This window comes from Sminthopsis crassicaudata, chromosome 2 (assembly GCF_048593235.1).
Source record: "Sminthopsis crassicaudata isolate SCR6 chromosome 2, ASM4859323v1, whole genome shotgun sequence".
NCBI lineage: Eukaryota > Metazoa > Chordata > Mammalia > Dasyuromorphia > Dasyuridae > Sminthopsis > Sminthopsis crassicaudata.
The window spans coordinates 226,207,409-226,231,114 of record NC_133618.1 but is presented as its reverse complement, the minus strand read 5'-3'; the positions used below and the strand labels follow the sequence as shown (position 1 = coordinate 226,231,114).

The following is a 23,706-nucleotide window of genomic DNA, read 5'->3' as shown; positions in this document are numbered from 1 at the left end:
TCCATATTTGGGGCAGCTAGGTGGCACAGTGGATAGAGCACCAGCCCTGAAATCAGAAGGACCTGAGTTCAAATCTGACCTCAGACACTTGACACTTCCTGGCTGTGTGACCCTGGGCAAGTCACTTAACCCCAATTGCCTCAGCCAAAAAAAAAGAAAAAAGAAAAACAGATCCATATTTATGATTCTACGATCCCTCTTGGCATTACATTTAAATTCTTCCAATTTCTTCAAAATTCTTTTTTTCCTTTCATTTGCAAGGCTCTTCCTTCTCTTATTTACCTTGTTTCTCTTCCACTTAGAATTTAGTGCATAACCCTCCGGGAGCCTCTTTAAATCCCCAGGATAACAAATTCAGATGACTTGGGACCAAACATATGGACTTCCAGGTCATTAGCTGCTGGTATTCCTGCTCCACTCCATCCTCCGTTAGAATGTGAGCTCCTAATGGCCAAGAATCATTTTCACTTTTCTTTGTAACCCCAATTTAGTATAATGTCTGATATATAGTAAGCACTTGATAAATGCTTACTGACTTGACAGATATTCTACTAACATTTTGTTGCTATTGAGTAGTTTCAGTTATGTACAAGTCTTCATGTCTTCATTTAGGGATTTTTCTTAGCAAAGATGTGGGAGGAGTTTGCTTCTCTAGCTCATTTTATAGATAAGGAAACTGCCCAGTTGAATGACTTGCCCAGAGTCACACAGTTACTAAGTTTCTGAAGCTGGATTTGAACTCATGAACTTAAGATTTCCTGATTCCAAGCCTAGAGCTTTATCCACTGCACCATCTACCTGTCCTTTCCATTAACATAGGATCATAGATTTAGAGTTAGAAGCAATCTTAAAGACCAGTGATTCCAATCCCTTCTCTTTGCTGACAAGAAAACTGTGGCCCCGGGAGAAAAACTGATGTGTCTGAGGTCACACATCTAGTAAGGGTCATAGGTAAGATGTAAGCCCTGGTCTTCTTGATTTGTGGTCCATCATACTACACACTACACCACACAGCCTCCCTAATCATGTTGGTCAGCTATAAAATCAGGTAGCTGGACTAGATGGCTCATCTCTAAGGTTCTGCCCTGCCCTGAGGCGCTATGATTTTCTGTCTTCTGACTCTCTAAATGATGACAGCATTTCTGTTCCCAGAGAGATATCAGAAAAAAAGGTTACAGACTGCCTACTTGGAGAGAGAAATCTCTGCCCCATCCTAGCTTCACAGGGTGTTAGGAAGTAGAAAGACAGTATGTCTCCTTAGAATGCCTCCCATGACCAGTCACTTTAGCTGGAGTTAACGAAGATCATGTATACAATCCCCAGGTGAGAGAATTCCCATCTCTTCTCTGTGCTAGAGAGTACAGGATGTTCTCCACCAAAGTACTCCCACTCACTCCTGATAGTTGGTTGTGAGCTAATTAAGATCAAGACAGTGATGCTTCATCAGCAAGAAGAAAGCCCAGTGAACAGAGTTTCTTCAACATAATGTGACCAAATGACTCTGGCCATGAAACATTTTTACAACCTATTGGTATGGACTTGGGATAGAAAATGTCATGTGAATCCAGATAGAGAACTATGGAGACCGTGTGTAGACTGAAGTATAGTATTTTCACCTTTTTGTTGTTGTTGTTTGCTTGTTTGCTTTTTCTTTCTCATGGTTTTTTCCCTTTTGGTCTGATTTTTCTTATGCAACATAGAAAAATGGAAATATGTTTAAAAGGATTGTACATATCTAACATATCAGATTTCTTGCTGTCCTGGGGGTGAAATAGAGGAAAAAATTTGGAATACAAAAATCTTACAAAAATGAATGCTGAAAATTATCTTTACATGTATTTGGAAAAATGAAATTTTTTGAGAAAAAATCTTTTGGTAGAATCCATCAATATTGGCCTAAGAATCATGGATTTAGCATTGATAAGAACTTAAGAGACCTTACGCCCAACCTTGCCCTTTTACAGTTGAAAAATCTAAGACCTGGAGAGGTTAGGTAACTTGCCCATTGTCATACATAGTAAACAACAGAATCAGGATTGGAACCTAAGATTGGTCCTATGGCTACCAAACTAGACCTCTTTCTAATTAACCATGCTTCCTACAGGAAGCCAATGAAAGTAAGAATGGATCTAAGAATTTTGAGATAAAAAGGGAAAACTAATTCTATTTTCATTTAGCATCCCTACATGATTTCATACTGAATATTTTAGGAGATATTGCTAACAGTAAATGTTTTCTAATACTTCACTCTGCATAGAGTATCAGAGTTCCAAGGAATACAGGTTGGGAAATGCTATCGGGACCTGGTGAGGGTCAATTACGCTGAAAGCCTATCTCTGCTGATCCTAAAACAGGGATTCTTAACTTTTTTGTCTTTTATCTCCATTTGACAGTCTAGTAAAGTCTATAGGTCTCTCCTCAGAATGATTTTCATTACATAAAATAAGATACATAATATTATAAAAAACAATCATACTGAAATAGTTGTTGAAATATATACACACATATACACACACAAACACATATATTTAAAATTCACAACAAACCCTATCCTAACTCAATGCTCAAAAAATCAAGTACAGCCCATACAGAGAAGGTCTGAACAGAAGGTTATCCTCCAAAATTGGGTCAGGAAGAAAGATCTGTGACTCACCTCAGACAAAAATCTGGGCAAGTGGGAACCTGGAATCAAGGTCACTCAATGAGTCACACTTTAGTCCCAAGGGAACAAAGAAACAGCCGGGGCTGGGCCCAGGAAGAGATGATAATAACAGAGTATATTTATATAGTTTTACATATATTCTTTCATTTGTTCCTCATATCAGCCAAAGAAAGGTAGGTACTATTATCCCCATTTTATAAACAAAAAACTGAGACTTGAGGAATCTAAATGACTTACCCACGACAGAGCCATAACTAGGGCAAAATGACCAAGGTTTTAACTCTGGGCTCCTACATGGGAGGGAAGGGAAAGCTTTCTAAGCCAAGTGGTATAACTAACCTCAGGAGTTCATAAAACCAATCCATCCTTCTTGTCAGTATTTTATTTTCCCTCGCCTTCCTACTGTTCCCCCTCACATGGAACATTTGGTTCTCCAACTTTTCCTAAGGAGTGGTCATTGGTTGTCAAGGGCATCACCATTGTTCCAGGCATCCAGGTTCACAAGCTCAGAATCATTTTTGATCCCTCACTTTCCCTCACTTCCATACCCAATAGTTTGCCAAGTCTTATGATCTTCACAATATTTCTCATCTCTGCCCCCTCTCCATTCTCATTGCTTTCACCTCATCCTGCTATCCCTCCAGCTATCTGTCCTTATAACTGTTGTTATAACTTGATTTTAATCCTCGTAAAATATTTTTCAAGTGCATTTACTTCAAAAAACAGACAACAAGTTTTAAGTCAAATACTTATACTAATTACTAGGGGTAAAAAATACAAGGGAAAAAGAAAGACAATTCCTGTCCTCAAAGAGCTCAAATTCTAATAGAAGACAAGAAATAAAAGAGAGCTGAAGAGGAGAAAGGAGAATATGGTGGCAAAGGAGAGTCAGAAATGCAGCTTGGAGAAGACTGAAAACAACTCGTCTGAGTCTGTCCCCAAAATGAGGCCCTGGGAGGACTCACAGCTGGACGTAGTGGAGGGAAGTTCCACAGTAAGACAGCTGAGTCATGGTATCAAAACCCAAGAATGTCAGACCTCCATCTTCCTCAGTCATAGGAGTATAGCTTTAGAACAAGAAAGGCCAACTAGTCCAATATCTTCACTTTACCGATAAGAAGTCTGAAGTCCAGAGTGTTACAACTTGCCCTCAGTCATCCAGCTCACCACAGAGAGCCAGAATTTGAATTCTAGTCTTTTAACTTCAAATCCAGGACCTTCTTCACTATACCGGACTGCCTTCCTACACCATGTACTGTCACCTCACAAGTTTGTAATGAGAATCAAATGAGATAATCTATATAAACTACTTTGTAAAACAAAGAACAGTATATAAAAATAAGCAGAACGTCCATTTCTAAATGTCTTTCAGGCCTATTATCCAGCATAGGTCCAATCTTATACATCAACTTTTCCCCAAGAAACTGTTGCTGTGACTAATTCCCTAAGCTATCATTCAGCATCTGGCTGGCCAGCAAAGGTATAACGACCTCGCTAAGAGTTATTAGCAAAGTGAATAATATTGTAAATTCCTTGAAGGTAGGAGACAAGTCCTTTTAGATTGACTGCCATGCTGTTTACTATTTTGTTAATAAAAACACTTAATACATTCTTTATAGGAGTTTGGCTATCTTTTTTTAGTTTGTGAACAATTTATTTAATATTAAGATTAATTGATCTTTTAATATTCACAAGTAAATCCATATTGTCCTGAGGGTTTTTCCTTTGTGAGTTCATTAATAGTTTCTTCACTTTTTTTTTTCCTCTATTGGTTCAGGCTCTTTACTTATTAGTCTATTTATCTAGATATTTAAATATTTTTATATATAGCCATTTCATCCAACTTATCAATACTTGTAGCACATAATTGGGCAAAATAATTTCTGCTAATTCCCTTTTTATCATCTTTGATTGTTGAAGATTTTTTATTTTAATTTTTTGGTATTAATAATTTGGTTTTTTTCTTTTTTAAATCAGACCAGCTGTTTATTTTTAAAAAATAATTCCCAGTTTTATTTATTGATTCAGTGTTGGCTTTTTATTTTCAATTTTGTAAATCTCCTCTTTAATTTTCAGAATTTCTTATTTAGCATTTAGTTAGGGTTTTGTGATTTGTTGCTTTTCTAGGTTTTTTCCCCTTAGTCACATGTCCAGTTCTTTGATCTGTTCTCTCTGTTGTTGATGAAAGCATTTTTTAACAACTTCTAAATAGTGATGGTTTGCCTCACGGGACTCTTGTCTTTAGAGGTGCCACAAGGTCTAGGGAATGAGGTGGTGCTATAGCTACAGAGGAATTGAAGTTCTGAAATTTCTCATTTATAATAACAACAACCACAATCACTCCTGTATGGCGCACTCTGGAGCTGTAAAGCACTTCGTATATGTTCATGGCATTTAGCATAGCTCTTGTTTCCATTTTCACTGATGAGAAGAAGAAAGAACTGAGTAGTGATGTAATTTGTATAAGGTAAAAGAGGCAATAAATACAAGAGCTATAGTTAGATAGAATATCTGACTGATAGTCCAGTGCTCTGGGTACCACATCACCCTACCTTTCGTTGGTGAATCAAATATCAATTAATCAATAAATATTTATCAAGCACCAAGCCAGACACTGAAGACACAAAAAGAAAACCCAAAACAGCTCTTGCCTGCAAGGAAGAAACTATATGTATACATAAGTAAATATATATTATAAATAAAATTATTATGGGGACACTAACAGGTAGAAAAATCAGGTAGGTCTCCAGTAGGAGGCGGTACTTAAGCTGGGCTTTAAAGCAAAGATGAGACTTCCCTGTGTAGAGAGGCCATTCTGGGCATGCAGGAAGGGATACACAGCCTGCACAATGGTATGGAGTGGGGGAGATGAAATCCTATATATGAGGGGCATCAAATAGGTCATTTTTAAAAAAGTGGGTCAGTTTTGCTGGCCCACAGAGAACATGAAGGAGCAAAATATGTCAGCCTGGAGTGACAGGTTAGAAAGGTTTCATGTGCTTCTTGTTCTTAGTGTAAGAAAATATTTATATTTGTCAATATTTATCAGATTAATAGTAAGAAAAAGGAAATTCTTTTTAGAAAGATGGGTAACCTGGAGCCAAATTATGAAATCAAAGCCAAACAGAGGAGTCTCCATTTTATTCTAGAGAAAATAGGGAGTCACTAGAGTTTACTGAGCAGGAGCATGACACAGTCAGTCTTGGGCTTCACAAATAATTAGGAGACTGTTGTAATAGTCCAGGAAAGAAATGATGGGGCCTGAGCTAAGGTAGTGATCATGGAAGTAGAGAGAAGAGGATAAGTGAGAGAGAAGTTACAGAGGCAGAATCAACCAGAGATGGCAACTGATTGAAAATGGTGGGGATGGAGAGGATGGCGAAGATGAAGATTTGGGGATAGAAGCCACAAACTGGGCCACTGGAAGGGTAATGGTGCCCTCAATAGGGATACCAATTTAGGAGATGTACTGGTGAGAAATCCTCCTATGTCTTACGTGGTTCCTATTGCAGAGAAGCTTTTGTTCAATCATTGGACCAAGGGTAGAGTTGAACTAGGGTCTTTTGTGGGTATTAGAGCCATTGGTGAGGCTCTAACGGCTTTTTCCACATGGGAATAACTTAGACAAGCGAAGCATTATTTCAGAAAGAGAATATGGCAGCTGCGGAACAGCATCAGACTCCCCACCCAAAAGGATTCTGCCTTGCTTTCTTGTTTTTCCAAGCCCAATCTGCCCGTCTCTGCCTCTGTTTCTCTGTCTCTCTCTGATTCTTTGTCTCTGTCTCTCTTCTCACTGCTTTACACCAATGAAGTAGAAACTTAGTTTGCCATCTCATTTAACTCATTTATTTAATCCCTGCTGGACTGTGTCACTGTAATTAACTCCTCAGTGCATCATCAGAGCACTAGATGTAACAACTAGCGGTCCCAGGGCTCCAGGGCTATGCTCTCTATCCTTGACTCCTTTCTTCCATGAATAACTAAGACTGAATAAGAAACTGAAGTCAGTCAAGTCTTATAAGAAAAAGAGCTTGATGATACCCATAAAGAATGTTTTGGCAAAGACAAGATGCCTTACATAAAAGACCTGTTACCTGGGTCCATAGCTTAGTGAATCATAAAAGTGGCTAAGTTCTTTGAGATAAGGGCTCAGTGACAGGAGTCAGGAAGATCTGGGTTCAAATGTGGTCTCACATTTGAGCTTACTATGTGTGTGACCCTGGACAAGTCACTTAACTCTGTTCATTTTAATCTACTGGAGAAGGAAATGGCCAAGCACTCCAGTATCTTTGCCAAGAAAATCCCATGCACTGTATGGTTCATGGGGTCATGAAGAGTTAGACGTGACTGAATAACAACAACGTTCTTTGAAAAGAAGGACGATCTATCACCTTTGCCTTAGTATTTCTCAGTGCCCAGCACACAGAAAGAGCTTAATAAATGCTTATCGATTGATTTATTGATCATAAGATCAAAAGAGATAATGTATGTAAATACCTTGTAAATTCAAAGCTCCATATAAATATCAATTGTTATATAATTTGTTTGTTCTTTTGATGGAGTTCAGATAGAAATGGTCCTTAGACAAGTTGCCACCAATTTGCAGTAGTATTTAACTCTATGTGACCCCATGTGAGTTTTCTTGGCAAATTTTGCCAATTCCTTTTTCTTCAGCTCATTTTACAAATGAGGAAACTGAGGCAAATGGGATTAAGTGATTTGCCCAGGGTCTCACAACTAATAAGTTTCCAAGGCTGGATTTGAACTCAGGTCCTCCAGACTCCAGGTCCAGCATTCTACCTACTGTACCACCTACAGATTATTATCCAGGTAAATAAAATAACTTTTTTGTGGTCATATAAATGTATTATCATTATCATCACCATTATTGAAACATGAAATCTTTGAGCTAAAAAAGACCTTAGGTCATCTGGTCCAACCTTTTTATTTTATAAATGAGGAAATAAGTCACTTATTGAAGATCACAAACAATCTCATCTCTGACCAAGCCTGTTTTCAGGCGTTCACACAGATCTGAGGTAGGTTTTTAAGGCATCCAACCAGATACCGGTTCCAAATGGACAGTCCAAAGGTATATGTCAATCATTTCCTCTTCCTGTAAGAGACAACTTTCCTTGGTCATTAATGCTAGCAAGTCACAGTGTATTGAGTCTTGCTGATTGTGTGTATGACCACACGACTGAAGCAACTGATCATGGATTGCTAGGTTTCCAAGAGACTTCAAAATGGAATTTACTCCATTTCCTTCCTTTCAGGGATCAGCACATTCCATTCATTCACCAGGGTTCATATCCTGGGTCAGAAAGGTATATGTGTGATTAAAGACAAATCATTTCACTTTTCAGATGAATTTTATCCCCATCTGTAAAATGGGCACGACACTTCTTCTCCCACTCCACTTCTAGGATCCTTGGGAGGAAAGCACTATATAAATGTGAATCGTTCTTGTAAGAGATCAGTTGGGTGGATTTGGGAATTGCTTGCATGACCATTAATAGCTGGCAATCATCTTGGTGAGGGGTCTCTAATGGAGTACTCAAGGATCAGAATTTGAATTTCAGGGTTGTAATGGACCTCAGTGGCTAGTCAGTTTATTGTATCCCCCCAAAATTCCTTCTCTAGCAAACCTGAAGAAATCATCCATCCCTTACATAAAAACTTTCCAGTGAAGATCATGGGACCTGAGTTCAAATGTTGGCTCTGCTCTGTCATTTACTTTCTTTCTTTCTTTTTTTTTTTTTTTGAGGCTGGGGTTAAGTGACTTGCCCAGGGTCACACAGCTGGAAGTGTTAAGCGTCTGAGACCAGATTTGAACTCGGGTCCTCCTGAATTCAAGGCTGGTGCCCTATCCACTGCGCCATCTAGCTGCCCCTGTCATTTACTTTCTATCTCTGGTTTCTTTTAAGCCCCCTTCTCTCTGATACTGTCGCAGCTTCTCATCACCACATACCTGACTACTGCAATAGCTTGCTGGTAGATCTGCCTGCTTTTTGAGTCACTCTCCTCACCAGTCCCTCCCCCACTCATCTGTAAAAGGGATCTTCCTAGAAGGTTCCTCTATTTAAGAAACCCTAGTGCTCCTTATTGTCTCCACAATCAAACACAAACCCTTTGGTTTTCAAAGCTCTTTATAATATGACCCCTTTGTACCTTTCCATCTTCTTACATCTTACACCTGGTCCTCCAGGGGCCTCCTTTGGATTCTTTGACCGTGTGCCTCCATCTCCTGACTCCAAGAGTTTTCACTGATTCTCCTCCTCATTTCTGCCTCCAGGCTTCTCTGGCTTCAGTCTTACCTTTTGCAAAGCTCTTCTCAATCACCCTTAAACTTAAAGCCTTTCCTCTGAGATTATCTCTCATTGACTCTATAGGACAACTAGATGGCAGAGTGGATAGAGTACCAGACTGGTCAGGTCTTCCTGACCCAAGTTCAAATCCTGCCTCAGATATTTACTGTGTGATCCTGGGCAAGTCATTTAAGCCTGTTACCTTAGTTTCCTCTTCTGTAAAATGAGCTGGAGAAGGAAATGCCAAATCACTCCAGTATGCCAAGAAAACCCCAAAATGAAGTCATGAGAGTTGTACATGACTGAAACAATTGAACAACTATACAACACACACATATAATTTGTAGGTAACTGTTTGCCTGTTATCTCCCCTGTTAGTCTATGAAATCTTTGGAAGGAAATACTATTTCTTTGCTTTTCTTTAAGGCAAAACTTAGCACAATTCCTAGCACATAGCAGGCACTTAATAAATGTTTGCTGACTGACTATGTGACTTTGAATTTCAGTCATTCACCTTCCTGGACCTCAGTTTCTTTATTTATAAAACGAGGAAAGTGGAACAAAAGATCTCTTAGGTCCCTTCTAACTCTAAGTCTATGCTTCTATGATCCTAAGAGGAAGTATGAAAGAATAAAAGGAAAAGTTCAGATAAAAGAATTCAAGAGCTATGAAGGAAAAAAATCACTTGAATTTAAAGGCAGCTGAGTGATGAAGTGGATAAAACACAGCCTAAACTTTATAAAATCTGAGTTCCAAAATCTCTCATACTAGTTCTATGACCCTGAGAAAGTTATTCAATATATGTCTGTCTCAGTTTCCTCAACTGTGAAATGAGGATGATATTAATAACAACCCTTTTAGAGTTGCTATGAGGAACATAGAAATATTTGATAGGCATCAGGGAAGGAAGGACCCTGATTTGAGAAAAGTGACAAAATGTCAGAAGTTAAAGTCCGGAGAGAAATCTTATAAGTGTAAGAAACTTTTCCTTCATAAGTTTTTGCATAGCAGAGGATGCCCACTGGAAAGAGTCTAGGGCTTTATTCATAGTTCAGCTCTTATTATTCATTCAATAAACATTATTAAACACTTACTATGTGCCAGAAATTGTGCTAAGCACTGGGATACAAAAAGGCAAGTGACAGTACCTATCCTCAAGGAGCTTATATTCTACTGGGGGAAACGACATGTAAACACATGTATAAAAAACAAACTATATACAGAATAAATAGGAAATAATTAAGAGGGGGGAAAACACTGAAAGTAAGCTGGGCTAGGAAAGGCTTCCTGTCAAATTTAGGTTTCTACTTGGAACTTAGAAGAAGTCAGGAGATCAGTAGACAGAGTAGAGGAGAGATGATTCCAGGGACAGTCAGAGAAAATGACACAACTAAGAAAAGAAGTATCTTGTTCATAGAATAGCCAGAAGCTGGTATCAAAGAGTATGTATTGGGGAGAAAGGGGTAAGAAGATTGGCTACAGAGAGAGGTAAGTTCTGAATGCCCAACAGAGCATCCTACAGACAACAGGAAGTTACTTGAGTTTACTGAGTAAGGGACTAACGTGTTCAAACATGTATTTTAGGAAAGTCACTTTAATGGCTGAATGGAGATTTTTCCCACTATCTTGAGATAGGCAGACCCCTCAATAGGTTATTGGAAAGGTCCAGGCGTGAGTGATGAGAGTCTGTACCAGGATGAAGAGAGAAGAGGAAGTATTTGAGAGATGCTGCAAAGGTGAAATTGATAGACCTTAGCAACCATTTGGAAGCAGGGAATGAGAGATAGAGAAGAATGCAGAATGACTCTTAGGTTTGAAGAGGAACAGGCTGGGAGGATGGTCTTGCCCTCTACAAGTAATCGGGAAGGGAGGAGATGTGGAGAAACATAATGGGTTCTGTTTTGGAAATTTTGAGTTTAAGATGTATATTAAGATGGTTGTTAAACCAAGATGTCTGAAAAGCAAGTGGAGATGTAAGATTAGAGGTCAGCTAAGAGACTGAGGCAGGAAAAGCAGATTTGATGATTAACATAAAGATGATAATTCAATCTACAGGAGTTGATGAGATCACTAAGTAAAGTATTATGGAGGAAGAAGAGACGAAAGATCAGGACAGAACCTTAAGGTTAGAAGACATGGTCTGGAAGAGAATCAGCAGAGGAGACATAGAAGAAGTGGCCAGAGATGTAGGTGGAAACCCAGCAAGAAGGGTATTCCAAAAAACCAGAGAGAAGAGAATATCAAGGAGAAGACAGAGATCCCCTGTGTCGAAGACCTCAGAGAAGTCAAAGAGAATGAGGATCAAGAAGTGGAAAAGCTTTTAGTGTTAAGTCAATTCTAATTAAACCTCCGAGGATTCACACTACAGAGAATTCATAAAAATTATAGCAAATGTTACAAAGCTTTTCCAAAAAACAAGTTACTCAACATTAAAGAATTCATAATGAAAAAAAAATACTAACAATATCTAATTTAGTAACATGTGTTTGTTAAGTATGTTTTCTCTATAAGACATAATCATGTGGTTTTGTATATTTCTTGATCCATTCTGAAACTTCTTCATTTACTGAGGGAAGCCAATCATTCCCATTTATTCTAAATAAATAAATAAATATTCTAAATTTAAAAAAGTTTCAAAGTGCTTAGCACTTTCTTGACACATAACAGGTGTTTAATAAATGTTTACTTCTTTCCATCACATTTTTGTACATTAAAAAAAACTAAATGAAAAACTTTAACTTTATCCTTTTAAATTTCATTTTTATGATTTGAGTCTAGTCATCTATCTTGAGGGAGATAATTTTGAGATGTGCCTCTTTCATTTTTCAGAGTGGAAAGTAGTAGAAAGAGTCATGGATTGGAGTGAGGGGACCTGGATAAGATTTAAACCTGGATAATTCTGATTCTAATGCTTACCTTCTATCTACTATGCTATGAAACCTCTCATCATGAAATTAATGAAAATAATCAGAGTATGATTTTCAGGTAAGTGATAGCATCAGAGAAATATCAGCATTAAGAAGTTACTTAGAATGTCAAAGAATATTTAGGACAAATTGGTTTAAGCTTTCAGTTATTGGCTAGAAAAGAGACCTGATTGTCACCTTGAACTGTTCCTTGAATAAGTCATCCAGATGTACTGGAAAGACCAAATAAACCAATATAAGGGACCTCAATGGCCATGTAGTCCAAACTTCACCAGCTTGAGAAAATCCTCTACTCTGTCCCCCCAAAACAGTTATCCAACCTTCAAATGAGGGGAACCCATTATCACTGCACTGTTCAAACAACATATGAATGTCATTTGAAAGAGCAGGGCATATTTAGCTTGTAGAAGAGAAGACTCATGGGAGATAGTATAGTTGTCTTTAAGTGTCTGAAGATTTGTCATATTGAACAAGGATTAGATTTGTACTTGTCCTACAGGAGCAGTGGGAACTTTGCAAAATGGCCAATTTAGGCTACCAAGAAACTTCCCAACAAATGGAGTTGTCCAAAAGAGGAATGGGCTGGTTGCTGCTCTTCAAACAAAATTTATAATACCACTTGTTGGAAATGTTATACTAAGTATTCCTTTGTCATAAAGGTCACACTATATGGTCCCTGAGATCTTTTAAAACTCTCAAATCCCATGATTATGGCTTGGGAAGAATGTTTTGTCCTACAATAAACTGGCTTAAAGCCACAAAAAATAAAGGTTAGAGGCAGCCAATCTATTTATTTAGATGGAGAAATATAAATAGTAGGATTCCACAGGGACCAGCTTTATTTTATATTTTTGCAAATAATCTAGAAGAAGGAATATGATGTGAAATCTCTAAGATTACAGATCACACGAAAGATGATCTCTTGAGGCTATGTGAGTAAGTGGGAGGTAGAGCCATTTTAGATTTCTATATATCCCTAAGTTACTTAACAACTGACATTTATCAAGCCTTTTAATATTTGGAAAGTTGTTAACAAAATATTATCTGGTTTGGGCTTCACAACAACTCTATGTAGTTACTCTTATTATCCCTATTTTAAAGAGGAAGCAGCTGAGGCTCAGAGAAATCTAGTGACTTTCCCAGTATCACAAAGCTAGTAAGAGTTTAAGGTCACAACAATAAGATTATATGATGATCAACTCTAATGCACTTGGCTCTTTTCAACAATAAGGTGTTTAGGCCAATTCCAATAGACTTGTGACGGAGAGAACCATCTCTATCCAGAAAGAGATTGAATGTAGATCACAACATAGTATTTTTACCCTTTTTGTTACTGTTGTTTGCTTGTTTTCTCATATTTTTTCGTTTTTGATCTGATTTTTCTTGTGCATCATGATAAATGAGGAAATACGATTAGATGAATTGCACATATTTAATCTATCTTGGATTACTTGCTATCTAGACCAGGGGGAAAGTGGAGGAGGAAGGGAAAGAGAAAAATTTGAAACACAAGATTTTGCAAGTGTGAATGTTAAAAACTATTTTTGTATGTATTTTGAAAAATAAAAAGTCTTATTTTTAAAAATTAAAAATAAATAAATAAAATATCTTTTTAAAAAGAGTTGAAGATGGTTGTTGAAACTAAATTCTTTTGACTGTGAACCTAACAATATACTGCCCTGTCTCTCCTAACATAACAAAGTTCTCATTAAACATTTGTTGTTGAGCTGAGTTCCAAGGTGGGCAAGTAAGAGGTAATAGATTTGAAGGAAAGTCCTTTGTACTCTTTGGGATTCTGGGATTAAAAATGTCAATTGTGATGAGCAGCTAGATGGTGCAGTGGCTAGAGCATCAGCCCTGAAATCAGGAGGACCTGAGTTCAAATCCAGCTTCCTAGCTGTGTGACTGAGTAAGTCATTTAGCCCCAACTGTCTCACCAAGAAAAAGAAAGGAAGAAAGGAACTATCAGTTCCTTCTTCCCTTCCTCCCTCCCTTCCTTCTTTCCTTTTTGTATCTCCAGCACTTAGAATGGTGCCTGGCACTTAGAGGTACTTAATAAACTACTGTCTTGGGCTAAATGGGTATTGGATCGAAATTGTGGAGAAAATGATTCACACAATGTTAGGAAAATCTACCTAATAATAATAACTGAAAAAGAGTGGCAGAGGCTGTTATAGGAAGTGGTCAATTTTCACTCCCTGGAGGTCTTCAAGCAAATGTTGTATGAACAAACATTTATTAGGCATGATGTCAATGTTTTTCCTGAAGTAAGGGTTGAATTACCCACCTTCTGGGGTCCATTCCAACTTTTGAGAATCTTGATTCTGGGGATATAATCCAAATCCATAAAAGCACATATGGAAGAATTGAGAACATAAAATCGTTGACAGACATCATCAAATCTATTATTACTATTCAAATTAATCATCAAATTCTAGAGTGCAAAAACCAAGGCTACTTTGGCTTTGAAAAGGACAGATTCAGGGAAAATAAAATTCTACTGAAGTCAATGCATAATTAGTTTATGGAACTTGTAGCTCAAGATCTAGTATATTCTGTAACTTTTTAAAAATAATTTTTAATAAGAGTGATAATTAGAGTCCAAGGTACATACTTTATCTCTAATACATGGGAGGCACTTAACAAATGCTTGATGATCCATTGGTTGGTTAAAACATTTTTTTTTAAATAAAGTACCTATTATTTGCTATGTGCTAAGAGTTCAATTAAGTGCTTAGGGGTATAAAGACAAGCAAGCTAGACAGCCCCTGCCCTCAAGAAACTTATATTCTATTGGAAGAAAATATATAAAAGGGTGAGAAGAAGCAGAAGGAGGAGAGAAAGACTGTTGGTGGCTAGGAAGCAACTTAGAAGTTTAGCTGTGGACAAGATAAGGTAAAGCTAACTGATCATAGCTCCCAGAGCAGAGTATAAGTGGCAATGATAGGGCAGGCGATGAAAGCAGGAGTGCAAGAATCATGGTTTGGAACAGGGAATTGATTGATTGGTGGTAAATATCACATGTCCTTCCTCATCATCTCCCTTGGTGTTAAAGAAATACTACTGTCTTAGAACATACTCTCTGATCTTACCCATTGCGAAAATACATGTGTTTCTGTGACACGAGAGAATCAGTGTGTCCTAAGTTATAGGATACCAGTGAACTCAATGTCGCAACATAAAGCTCTCCATTTTGTCATATGACCAGACAACGTTCTTTCTAATTCATACATTTTTCTGATTATGTCTCTTTTTCTAGTTCTTCAAACTTCCTTATCTAATATATATCACAGCCTGGCCTCAACCCTGCCCTGACTATGTACTTTTCCAATGTTCTGTTGCTCTCTATGTAACATTTTTCTTTCTTTACAGATGCTGCTATCACAAGACTTCTAGCTATGTAAACTTTGGCATGCAAAAAATTGAGCTTTTATTTATAAGCACAGTGAAGACCTCTAAAGAAGTTTTCTGATTTCTCACAGATAATCCAGCCTGGTTTGCTTGGAATCCAACTCATCCTTCATTTTTATTCTCTGTCTTGGACATACCTACTGAAAGAAGAGTTCTGAAGATTTTGCACCTAAATGCATTTCATAATTAGATTAATTCATCTTCATGAAAATACAAAATGATATTTAAAACAGATGAGGGAAAGAACCTGAGGGGAAGATTATAGAACAAGAAATTGTCTGGTGAAAGAAAGATAGAGAAATGAGGGCCACAAGCATTCTCACCTACGAAGGATGGTAGGAGGATGATAAGATCCTCTCCAACCAATGTGGACAAGTGAACTTACAGGCTGAAATTGTGATGAAGAGTGTATACCTTACATAGAAAGGAATTCCAGCTAATTAGGATTTAATTATTTGAAAATCAGGAGAGATGCCTTTCTGTACTATCAGATTAAGATCCTCTAGGCTTGGAGCCTCTAAGGACCAAGACTTTGAAGACATTCCTTCATGAATGCATTTATAAAACAAAACAATATCGATTCATACCAAAACCCTTTTCTTGTTTCAATAGTATAACAACACTTTTAAGTAGAAAGCAGACCTGTTGTTCTATGATTATATTTATGAATTGTTTTAAGCATTTAATTTATAGTTTAAGATTTTGTGTGCTCTTTTATTTCTTGGATTTTTTTTCTCTTTAAACAGTAGGAAAATGCAAAATTATAAAAGAAACAACTAGATTCAGAAAACAACAAAATTTTATCAATTATAAGCAAATCAATGAATTAAAAATTATTATGCACTGTGTGCTAAGCCAACAGTGATAAATATAGAACGTAAGACAGTCTTTGTTTTTAAGGAGCTCACATGCTATAATAATAATAATATAATAAGAGGAGGTTTCAACTGTAAGTCAGATGGAAAAGTCCCCATGCTCCTTAGGGTACAGTGAGGAGCAAAGCACATGGACTGACTGCATCTTCTTTGATATTATTTCCACAACTAAATTCAGATCCTTTCTGGAATGTTGACAGCATTAAGGATTTGGATGTCAAGAATTTTTTTTCAGGTTTCCAGTGGCTATGACTGATCTGCAACCAGACTGCATCTCCATAAAAGTTGGTTCCCCAGATGAGGGCTATATAGGAGTAGGGATGAAAGTAAGGCTGATGGTTTGGGGGTGAGGAGAGCCACTATTCCCAAAACCCTTAAGTTCAGGATCCTGCACCACTTCCATCTGGGTCTAAGGGGAGATGATAATTGAGGTGATTTGGCTTGCCTAGGATACACCATCTCCTAATTTTTCTCTATTTTCTTCCTCCCTCCCTTCTTTCTTTCTTTCTTCTTCCTTCCTTCCTTCTTTCCTCCTTCCTTCTCTTTTTTATCTTTCTTCTTTCTGTCTCTGTCTCTCTCCCCCTTTCCCTCTTTCCTCTCTCTTTTTCCCCTCCCTCTCCTATCATCTTCTTCTACCTTTTATCTCCCTCTCTTTCTTTCTTTGTTTGTTTGTTTCTCTCTCTCTCTCTCTCTCTATCTCTCTCTCTCTCTCATTCTCTCTCTCTCTCATCTCTATCTCTCCCTCCCTCCTTCCCTCCCTCTCTTTCCCTCCTTCCTTCCTTCCCTCTTCTCTCTTCTTTTTTCTTCTCTTTTCTTCTTTCTGTCTCTATCTTCCCTTTTCTCTCTTCTTTCTCTCATTCTTCTTCCCTCTCTCCTCTCCCCCTCTGTCCTTCTTACTTCCCTCCTCCCTCTCCTTTCTTCTCTCTCCTGACTCTTCCCTCTAGCCCAGAGGGTCTAATCATATCATCTAATATTGTCCCTCTGACTGAGTGGTTATTGTAGATTAAACCAGTCAGGAAGCACTCAGCTTCTCCCAGTCCTTAAATTCAATGGCTAAACACCAAGACAGGTTAAAAGGAAAAGAAATGGGACACTTAGGAGAATGTCATAAGACTAACAACTGGCTCAGACAGACAAATTCAATTTAGGTTCAAGAGACATTTCAGCTTCCACTGAATATAGAACACTGTTGGGCACAGGGCAAGGTACAATGTTTCAGTAGAGCAGTCTCTGAACCCATAAAAGTCAGCATTTAGCTTAGTTGGGAATATAATACTCCTCCCCTAAAAAAAATTACAAAAAACAATACATGAAAAGTGTATAACAAAATGCTATATATATTTTGTGTTTTTATTGTTTTTTGTTTGTTTATTTGTTTTTTTGCTGAGACAATTGGGGTTAAGTGACTTGCCCAGGGTCACACAGCCAGGACGTGTTAAGTGTCTGAGGTCATATTTGAACTCAGATCCTCCTGACTTCAGGGCTGGTGCTCTTATCCATTGCCCCACCTAGCTGCCCTGGGCTATGTGATATCTGACTTGGAAAAAAATAATTATCAACTGGGGGAGCATTATATAGAGGTGGCATTTGAGCTGGCCTTTAGCCAATGGGCAAGAGTTCAACAGGGAGAGTGAATTCAGCCATAGGAAGCAGTATGAACAAAGGCATGGAATGGAAATGCACCTCGAGGGTATGTAGGACACTCAAGTCCAGTTGAGCTAATGCAGATAGTACATAGTGGACAGTGGGACAAAATAAAGCTGGAGAAGTAAATTAGCCCTCACTGAAGAATTTACTCTCCAGGCAGCAGGGAGCCATTAAAAGGTTAGCACAAAACAAAGATCCAATTTTGAGCAAAAATTACAAGGGACTCAGCTTTTGTTATGAAGGTAGAAAGACTGTAGCTAACATTCAGATAGCAGTTTAAGATTTGCAAAGCATTTTACATGGGTTTTCTCATTTAGATACTCAAGAACTCTGTGAGGCAGGTGCTCCATTTTACAGAGGAGGCACAGATATATTAAATGACTTCCCCAGAGTCACACAGTGGTAAGTGTCTGAGGCGGAATTCAGACTCGGGTCTCCTGATTCCAAGTCCCACATCTTCGCATGCACCACCTTGTTCCCTTAGCTAGCTGGACTACAGATGGAGACTTGTAAGACACACTTGATATATTGGTTGGTTTTGTTACACTGCTATTTTCCCTCCTTTTTTCCTTGTTACAAGGGATAATGTAATATAATAGAATCATTTTTGTTCACTGGTCCAATGATCAGCCACAAATAACCAGGCCTCAGGCTTATAAATTATGCGTAGTCCCCTACCAAGTCATTAGGCAGATCTGGTAGAACTCTCAAAAGTTGGCGAGCAAATGAGCCAACCCTATGACGGTCCTCACGAAGCTTCCCCTTGCCTAGCTTCAAGATTTACTTTGGATCCCAGGTGGCAAGCCTCCACTGAGGCAGTGCCCTTCACTACACTGGCTAACCATCCGATTGGACTCCTCCCACAAGGGAGTTTGGTCATTAGATCAAAACTTTGTCAGTCTGTTGACTGCAATAGCATTGACCATGTGTTCCATTTTAATCATTACAAAGCTGCTCTTATACCTTTCCCTGCATTCTAGTTCTGGCCAGCTTTAATAAATGCTGTTACTCACACCAGGCCAGAGTAGCTACTTAGATCAGAACGCCACGACCCTAAGGGATTTGTGAGTCCCTCAGGCCTCTGAGATTCCCCGGTGCCTTTCCCCTTTCCTCCTTTCTTTCTACCTTCCACTACCATTATATGCCTGACTAAGGAAAGTCATGAAGAAGGATGTATTGAATCAAATATATGTATGTGTAGATAGATAGATAAATGATAAAGATATATCAATAAGAAATTGTTTTTAAAATTGGAGGGGAGAAAGTATGGATACAATGACTGCAGTGACAGAATTAAAAAGCAAGCCATCTAACCAACACAAAGCAATGTAGTTCTAGGAGTGTGAAGGGAGGATAGGGAAAACCATGTTGGAAAATAAGGCTTGTGGATGATACAGGTAACTCAAAACTGAAGAGAATAAGAAGAGGCTCATTGTTGGGAGCCCTGAGCAACAAGGCAAAGAAATAAAACTGACTTAGCAGGAAATGCCTGGCTGCCAACATGGAAGTCACTGGAGATTCAGTCATCTGGTACAGACTGGTTAGGAAAAAATCAATATCAAATCAGAAGGAAGAGTGAAAATGAAGACAAAACACTGCATGTGTCTCCAGAAGCTCCAATCAGACCTGTCTAACCCACCTGCGAATTTTGAGAAGTGGTGAAGAAGCAAAAGCAGACATTGACCATGACTCACCATTACTTGGATAAGTTTAATTTTTCCAATGATCAATACAATAAGGAAGCCAAAAAAGCCCAAATGACCTCAGCAATGAACATTCCATCTCCTGGACAAATGGAGATTTGACAATGGTTTAGCTCAGAGATGTCAAACTCAAATGGAAATGGATCTTTGGGTTGCATGTTGACTTAGAAAGCCACAAATCAACATCACCTATGTTATATTGTATTTTTATTTATTTTATGTACTCTGGAGTTTTGTGGACAGCTTGCAGTTGCCAATTTGATCCTTCTGGCTTAGCACACAAGTTTATTTATATACCACTGGAGTATCCTGTGAGAGCAGATTAAAAGTAGTAACTCAAGAAACAGTGAAAGGCAGTTGAGGGGAAAAGGAGGCTATAGAGAACTTGGTATGAGATTCAATGCAACTGAAATATTCTCTAAACATTTGTAGACTAGATGACATATAATCAACCAGGTAAGCTCTTATTCCTAAGAGTCCATGCAGGCTTCCCACCCTCCATTTATCTCAATCCACTCTCACTTTGTCCCAGGACTAAAGCTGTTGAGTTTTACAAAATGCTTAGACTGGTATCCCCAAAGCATTAGATCTACCTGCTGCTGGCTCTGCTCCTCCAAGTTGATCTTCACTTCAAGGGACTGGCGGGCTTCGAGGAAGGCCTTCCTATGCTTGCGGTCAGCCATGTAGTAGGACATAATGCCCACGATGATGGCGCACAGGTAGATGATAACATTAGCCAGGATCTGTGTGCCAGAGAGAAGACAAGAGTCAAGCATGACGGGAAAGGAGGGGAAAGAAAAGGAGAAATGAAACAAGTTGACGAGGGGATGTGGGATCATCAGGTAGCTATGGCACCCTGAATCCTAGAAATATCTCTGAACCTGATCTATAAATGGAATACAATGGAACCCTCCATTTCTTTCATTTCTGCCCCAGACTATTTCAAGAGCCCCTTAATTGCTATCCTTGCCTGCAATTCATTCTAATCTAATCCGTTCTCGACAAAACTATAAAAGAGATATTTCTAAAACATATCTGATTATGTCATTCTTTCTTATTGCCTCTAATATTGAATAGAATCCCTCTATTTGACATTTAAAGCTCTTCATAACCCAGCTCCAAGCTAGCTTTTCAGGCTTATTGTACTTTATTCCCTTATATGCACTCGATGGTCTGGCCAGACTAGGAGGTTTTTCCCGTTCATGGCATGCCATCTTTTCTCTCTGAGCCTCTGCTCAGGTTGTATCCTATGCCTGAAATAATAATAAGCTAGCATATGTATGGCATCCACTATGTGCTAAGCGCTTTACAAATACCATCTCATTTGATCTTCACAGCAAATCTGCAAAGTAGGGGCTATTATTATTCCCTTTTTACTGTTGAGGAAAATGAGGCAAACAGAGGTAAAGTGGATCGCCAAGAATCACTTATCTATTAAGTGCCCAAAGCAGATCTGAATTCTGGTCTTCCTGACTCCAGGCCCAGTGTTGTGATCCCTAACTACAATATACGTCCTCCTTACCTCTTCCTCATGGAATTTCTAGTTTGCATCAAAGCTCAGTTCAAATACCATTCTCTACATAAGATCTTTCTTAATTTTTACCATCTCCCCCCATCTTCTCCTGCCCCAACTAAATGAGCTTGTATTTACTTTGTGTGTGCATATATTTACTCTGGGCAGCTGGGTAGGCAGCATCAGGCCTGCATCAGGTAGAGCTGAGTTCAAATTCAGTCTGACACGTCCTAGCTAGGTGACCTTGGGTAAGTCACTTAGTCCTGTTTGCCTTGGTTTTTTTTTATCTGTCAAATGAGCAGGAAAAGGAAATGGCAACTCATTCCAGCATCATTGCCAAGAAAATCCCAAATGGGGTCATGAAGAGTTGAACATGACTAAAATGAGTGAACAACAAATATTTACCATACAGTGGCTCCCCAAAGTCCTAATTCGTTTTCAAGATTTAACAATTTCAGAGGTATAAATATTACAAACATTAAAAATACTGAAAAGTCAATTACTTAAAATTTTAAAATATTGATCTCATTCTTATTAAAATTAAATTCAACATAGCCATCATCCCGAGTATCATGTGCTCTAGTCGATTTTCAAAGTTTATAAAAACTTTCATCAGCTGCTGCTGAATTCTTGAAAGGACTACCTTTGTTATCCTAGTCTTAGGAGGGGTCGAAACAAAAATTAAAATTTTATTATTTAAAATTCACAAAACCAAATAAGCTTAAAAGAAGCTTAAATAATTAAATCTTCAAATAATGCTTTTCCAAGTATTTAGAATTTATATCTTTGAAGTTAATTAAACTTAAAACTACACTAAGATAGTTTGTATATAGTAAATTCTTAACTATGTCCCTGTTTCCCTATAAATCAAAAGCTACTGAAAAACAGGGAGAGTTTAATTTTTATTTTTGAGTCAGTAGAGTGAAGAGGTAGTGTGACATAGTAAATAGTCGCCAGCCTCAGAGTCAAAAGACTTGTGTTCAAGTCTCATCTCTGACATATAACTAAATGCAATCCTGATCACTAAGGGCCCTTAATAGTAAGTCCCAAATACTCTTAAGTTATAAAACAAAGGCTAATCTGCATTCCTAGAGGAAATGTCCTCACTGGGAGTTCCTAGAGTTGTCTCTATGTCTAGTAAAACACAACAAAACAAAAAATAAGTGAAAATCATCAATGCCTGCCACATAGTAGGGGCTTAATAAATGCTTGTTGTTTAACTGAAATTTGAATCACTACAAAGAAGTAACATGCAGTAGTGGACCTGGAGTCAAAAGCTCTGCCTTTTTCTAGCTCTCCGGATCTTACCTCCCCATCAGTTGAATGGAGGGTAATAGTGACACTTCTGTCTTTCTGGGTTGTCATGTATGATGTACTGGTAGTGTTTGGGTCTCCCTGACTCAAGCCTTTTTCTGCTCCTAGCTGCCAAAGTGATCTTCCTCAAGAGCAAGGCTGTCCCTGCTCAACAAACTCCAGTGGCTCCCAATATTGCCGCTAACAATAAGCCTCTTAAGCTTTTAAAACCTATCTGTCCAGCTTTGTTGGGCATTATTCCCCCTCTGACTTTCACTAATCTAGTCAGACAGGTGTTTTCTCTGTTTCTCACACGTGAAACTCCCATCTCCCATATCTGAGCCTTTGTACTGGTTGTCACCCATGTACTCCTTCCTGAGAGAATCCTTCAAAACATAACTGAAGCATTGCCTTCTACATGAAGCTTTACCGATCCCTCAAATGCTAGCAAATTTATTCCCGAGCCGCCTCATAGTCATTCCTTTTATACTTATTCAGTATGTACTTTGTATGTGTATGTGTTCTAGGTACATTAGAATGTCCTTTGTACGTGTAGTTCCAGTCCCCAGTACAGTGCCTGGCCATACCTACGGCACCAACCTATTCCCTTGACTTATGACAGCTCTGAAGGCAGAACCCCGTGGGGCAAATTATCACCTTTTAGAAGTTGTTAAGCGTTTCCCTTCTGCGGCACAGTAGCCAAGGCACTGGACCTGGAGCCAGAGGACCTATTACCATCTGCAATACTAGATGCTGGAGCAGCTCTGTAATTCAGAGTTCTGAGAAGGACCAAGGTGATGCTACAGTAAGGCCCTGGAGCCTTTGGATGCTTATGGGATGGATCTGGATCCTCTAGTAAAGGCTTCCGTATCATCAGGTTGACCTGTGAATATAGTTTCATGGGTACATCCCTTAAGTAAGGAGGAAGGGAAAACCATGGGCATATGGCCTTAGGGGAGAAAATTCAGGCAAGGAAAAAAATCACTGCAATTGTGTTTTGCCCTCGGCTATTTAGTGGGGCTAGAAGAAAGCAAAACACTGAAAATTTAGGTTTGAAAGCAACACAACCCAGTGGTCTCAAATTCAAATGCCACATTTGGTTCAGTTGGCAGCAGTCAGAGGTCTCTGAGTCTCCACTGCACAGTGGAATGGAAAGCGTCCCAGCCAGGGAATTAGCAAACTGAGATAGGAGTCTCAGCCCTGCCACTAACTCATTGTGGGAGCTTGGGCAAATCCCCTTCGTCTCCCCTGCCTAGAGAAGATATGTGACAGATAATAGGGAACCACTGAAGAGTTTTAATAAGGGTGGGTTTGATCTATGTTTTAGAAACATTCTGTGAAGATTATATGATCAATTCTGATGGACG

At 38.6% G+C, this 23,706-nt stretch overlaps 1 protein-coding gene across 2 annotated transcripts in view; it reads right to left on the bottom strand.

The window, feature by feature from the left end:
* The window catches only part of ADCY3 (adenylate cyclase 3), a 107,791-nt gene that overhangs the window by 56,554 nt on the left and 27,531 nt on the right, over window positions 1-23,706 (bottom strand). For both annotated transcript variants that reach the window (XM_074288369.1, XM_074288370.1), the window contains exon 3: window positions 20,127-20,276. In XM_074288369.1, the coding sequence (XP_074144470.1) occupies window positions 20,127-20,276 (150 nt within the window). The remainder of the gene's footprint in view (window positions 1-20,126; window positions 20,277-23,706) is intronic.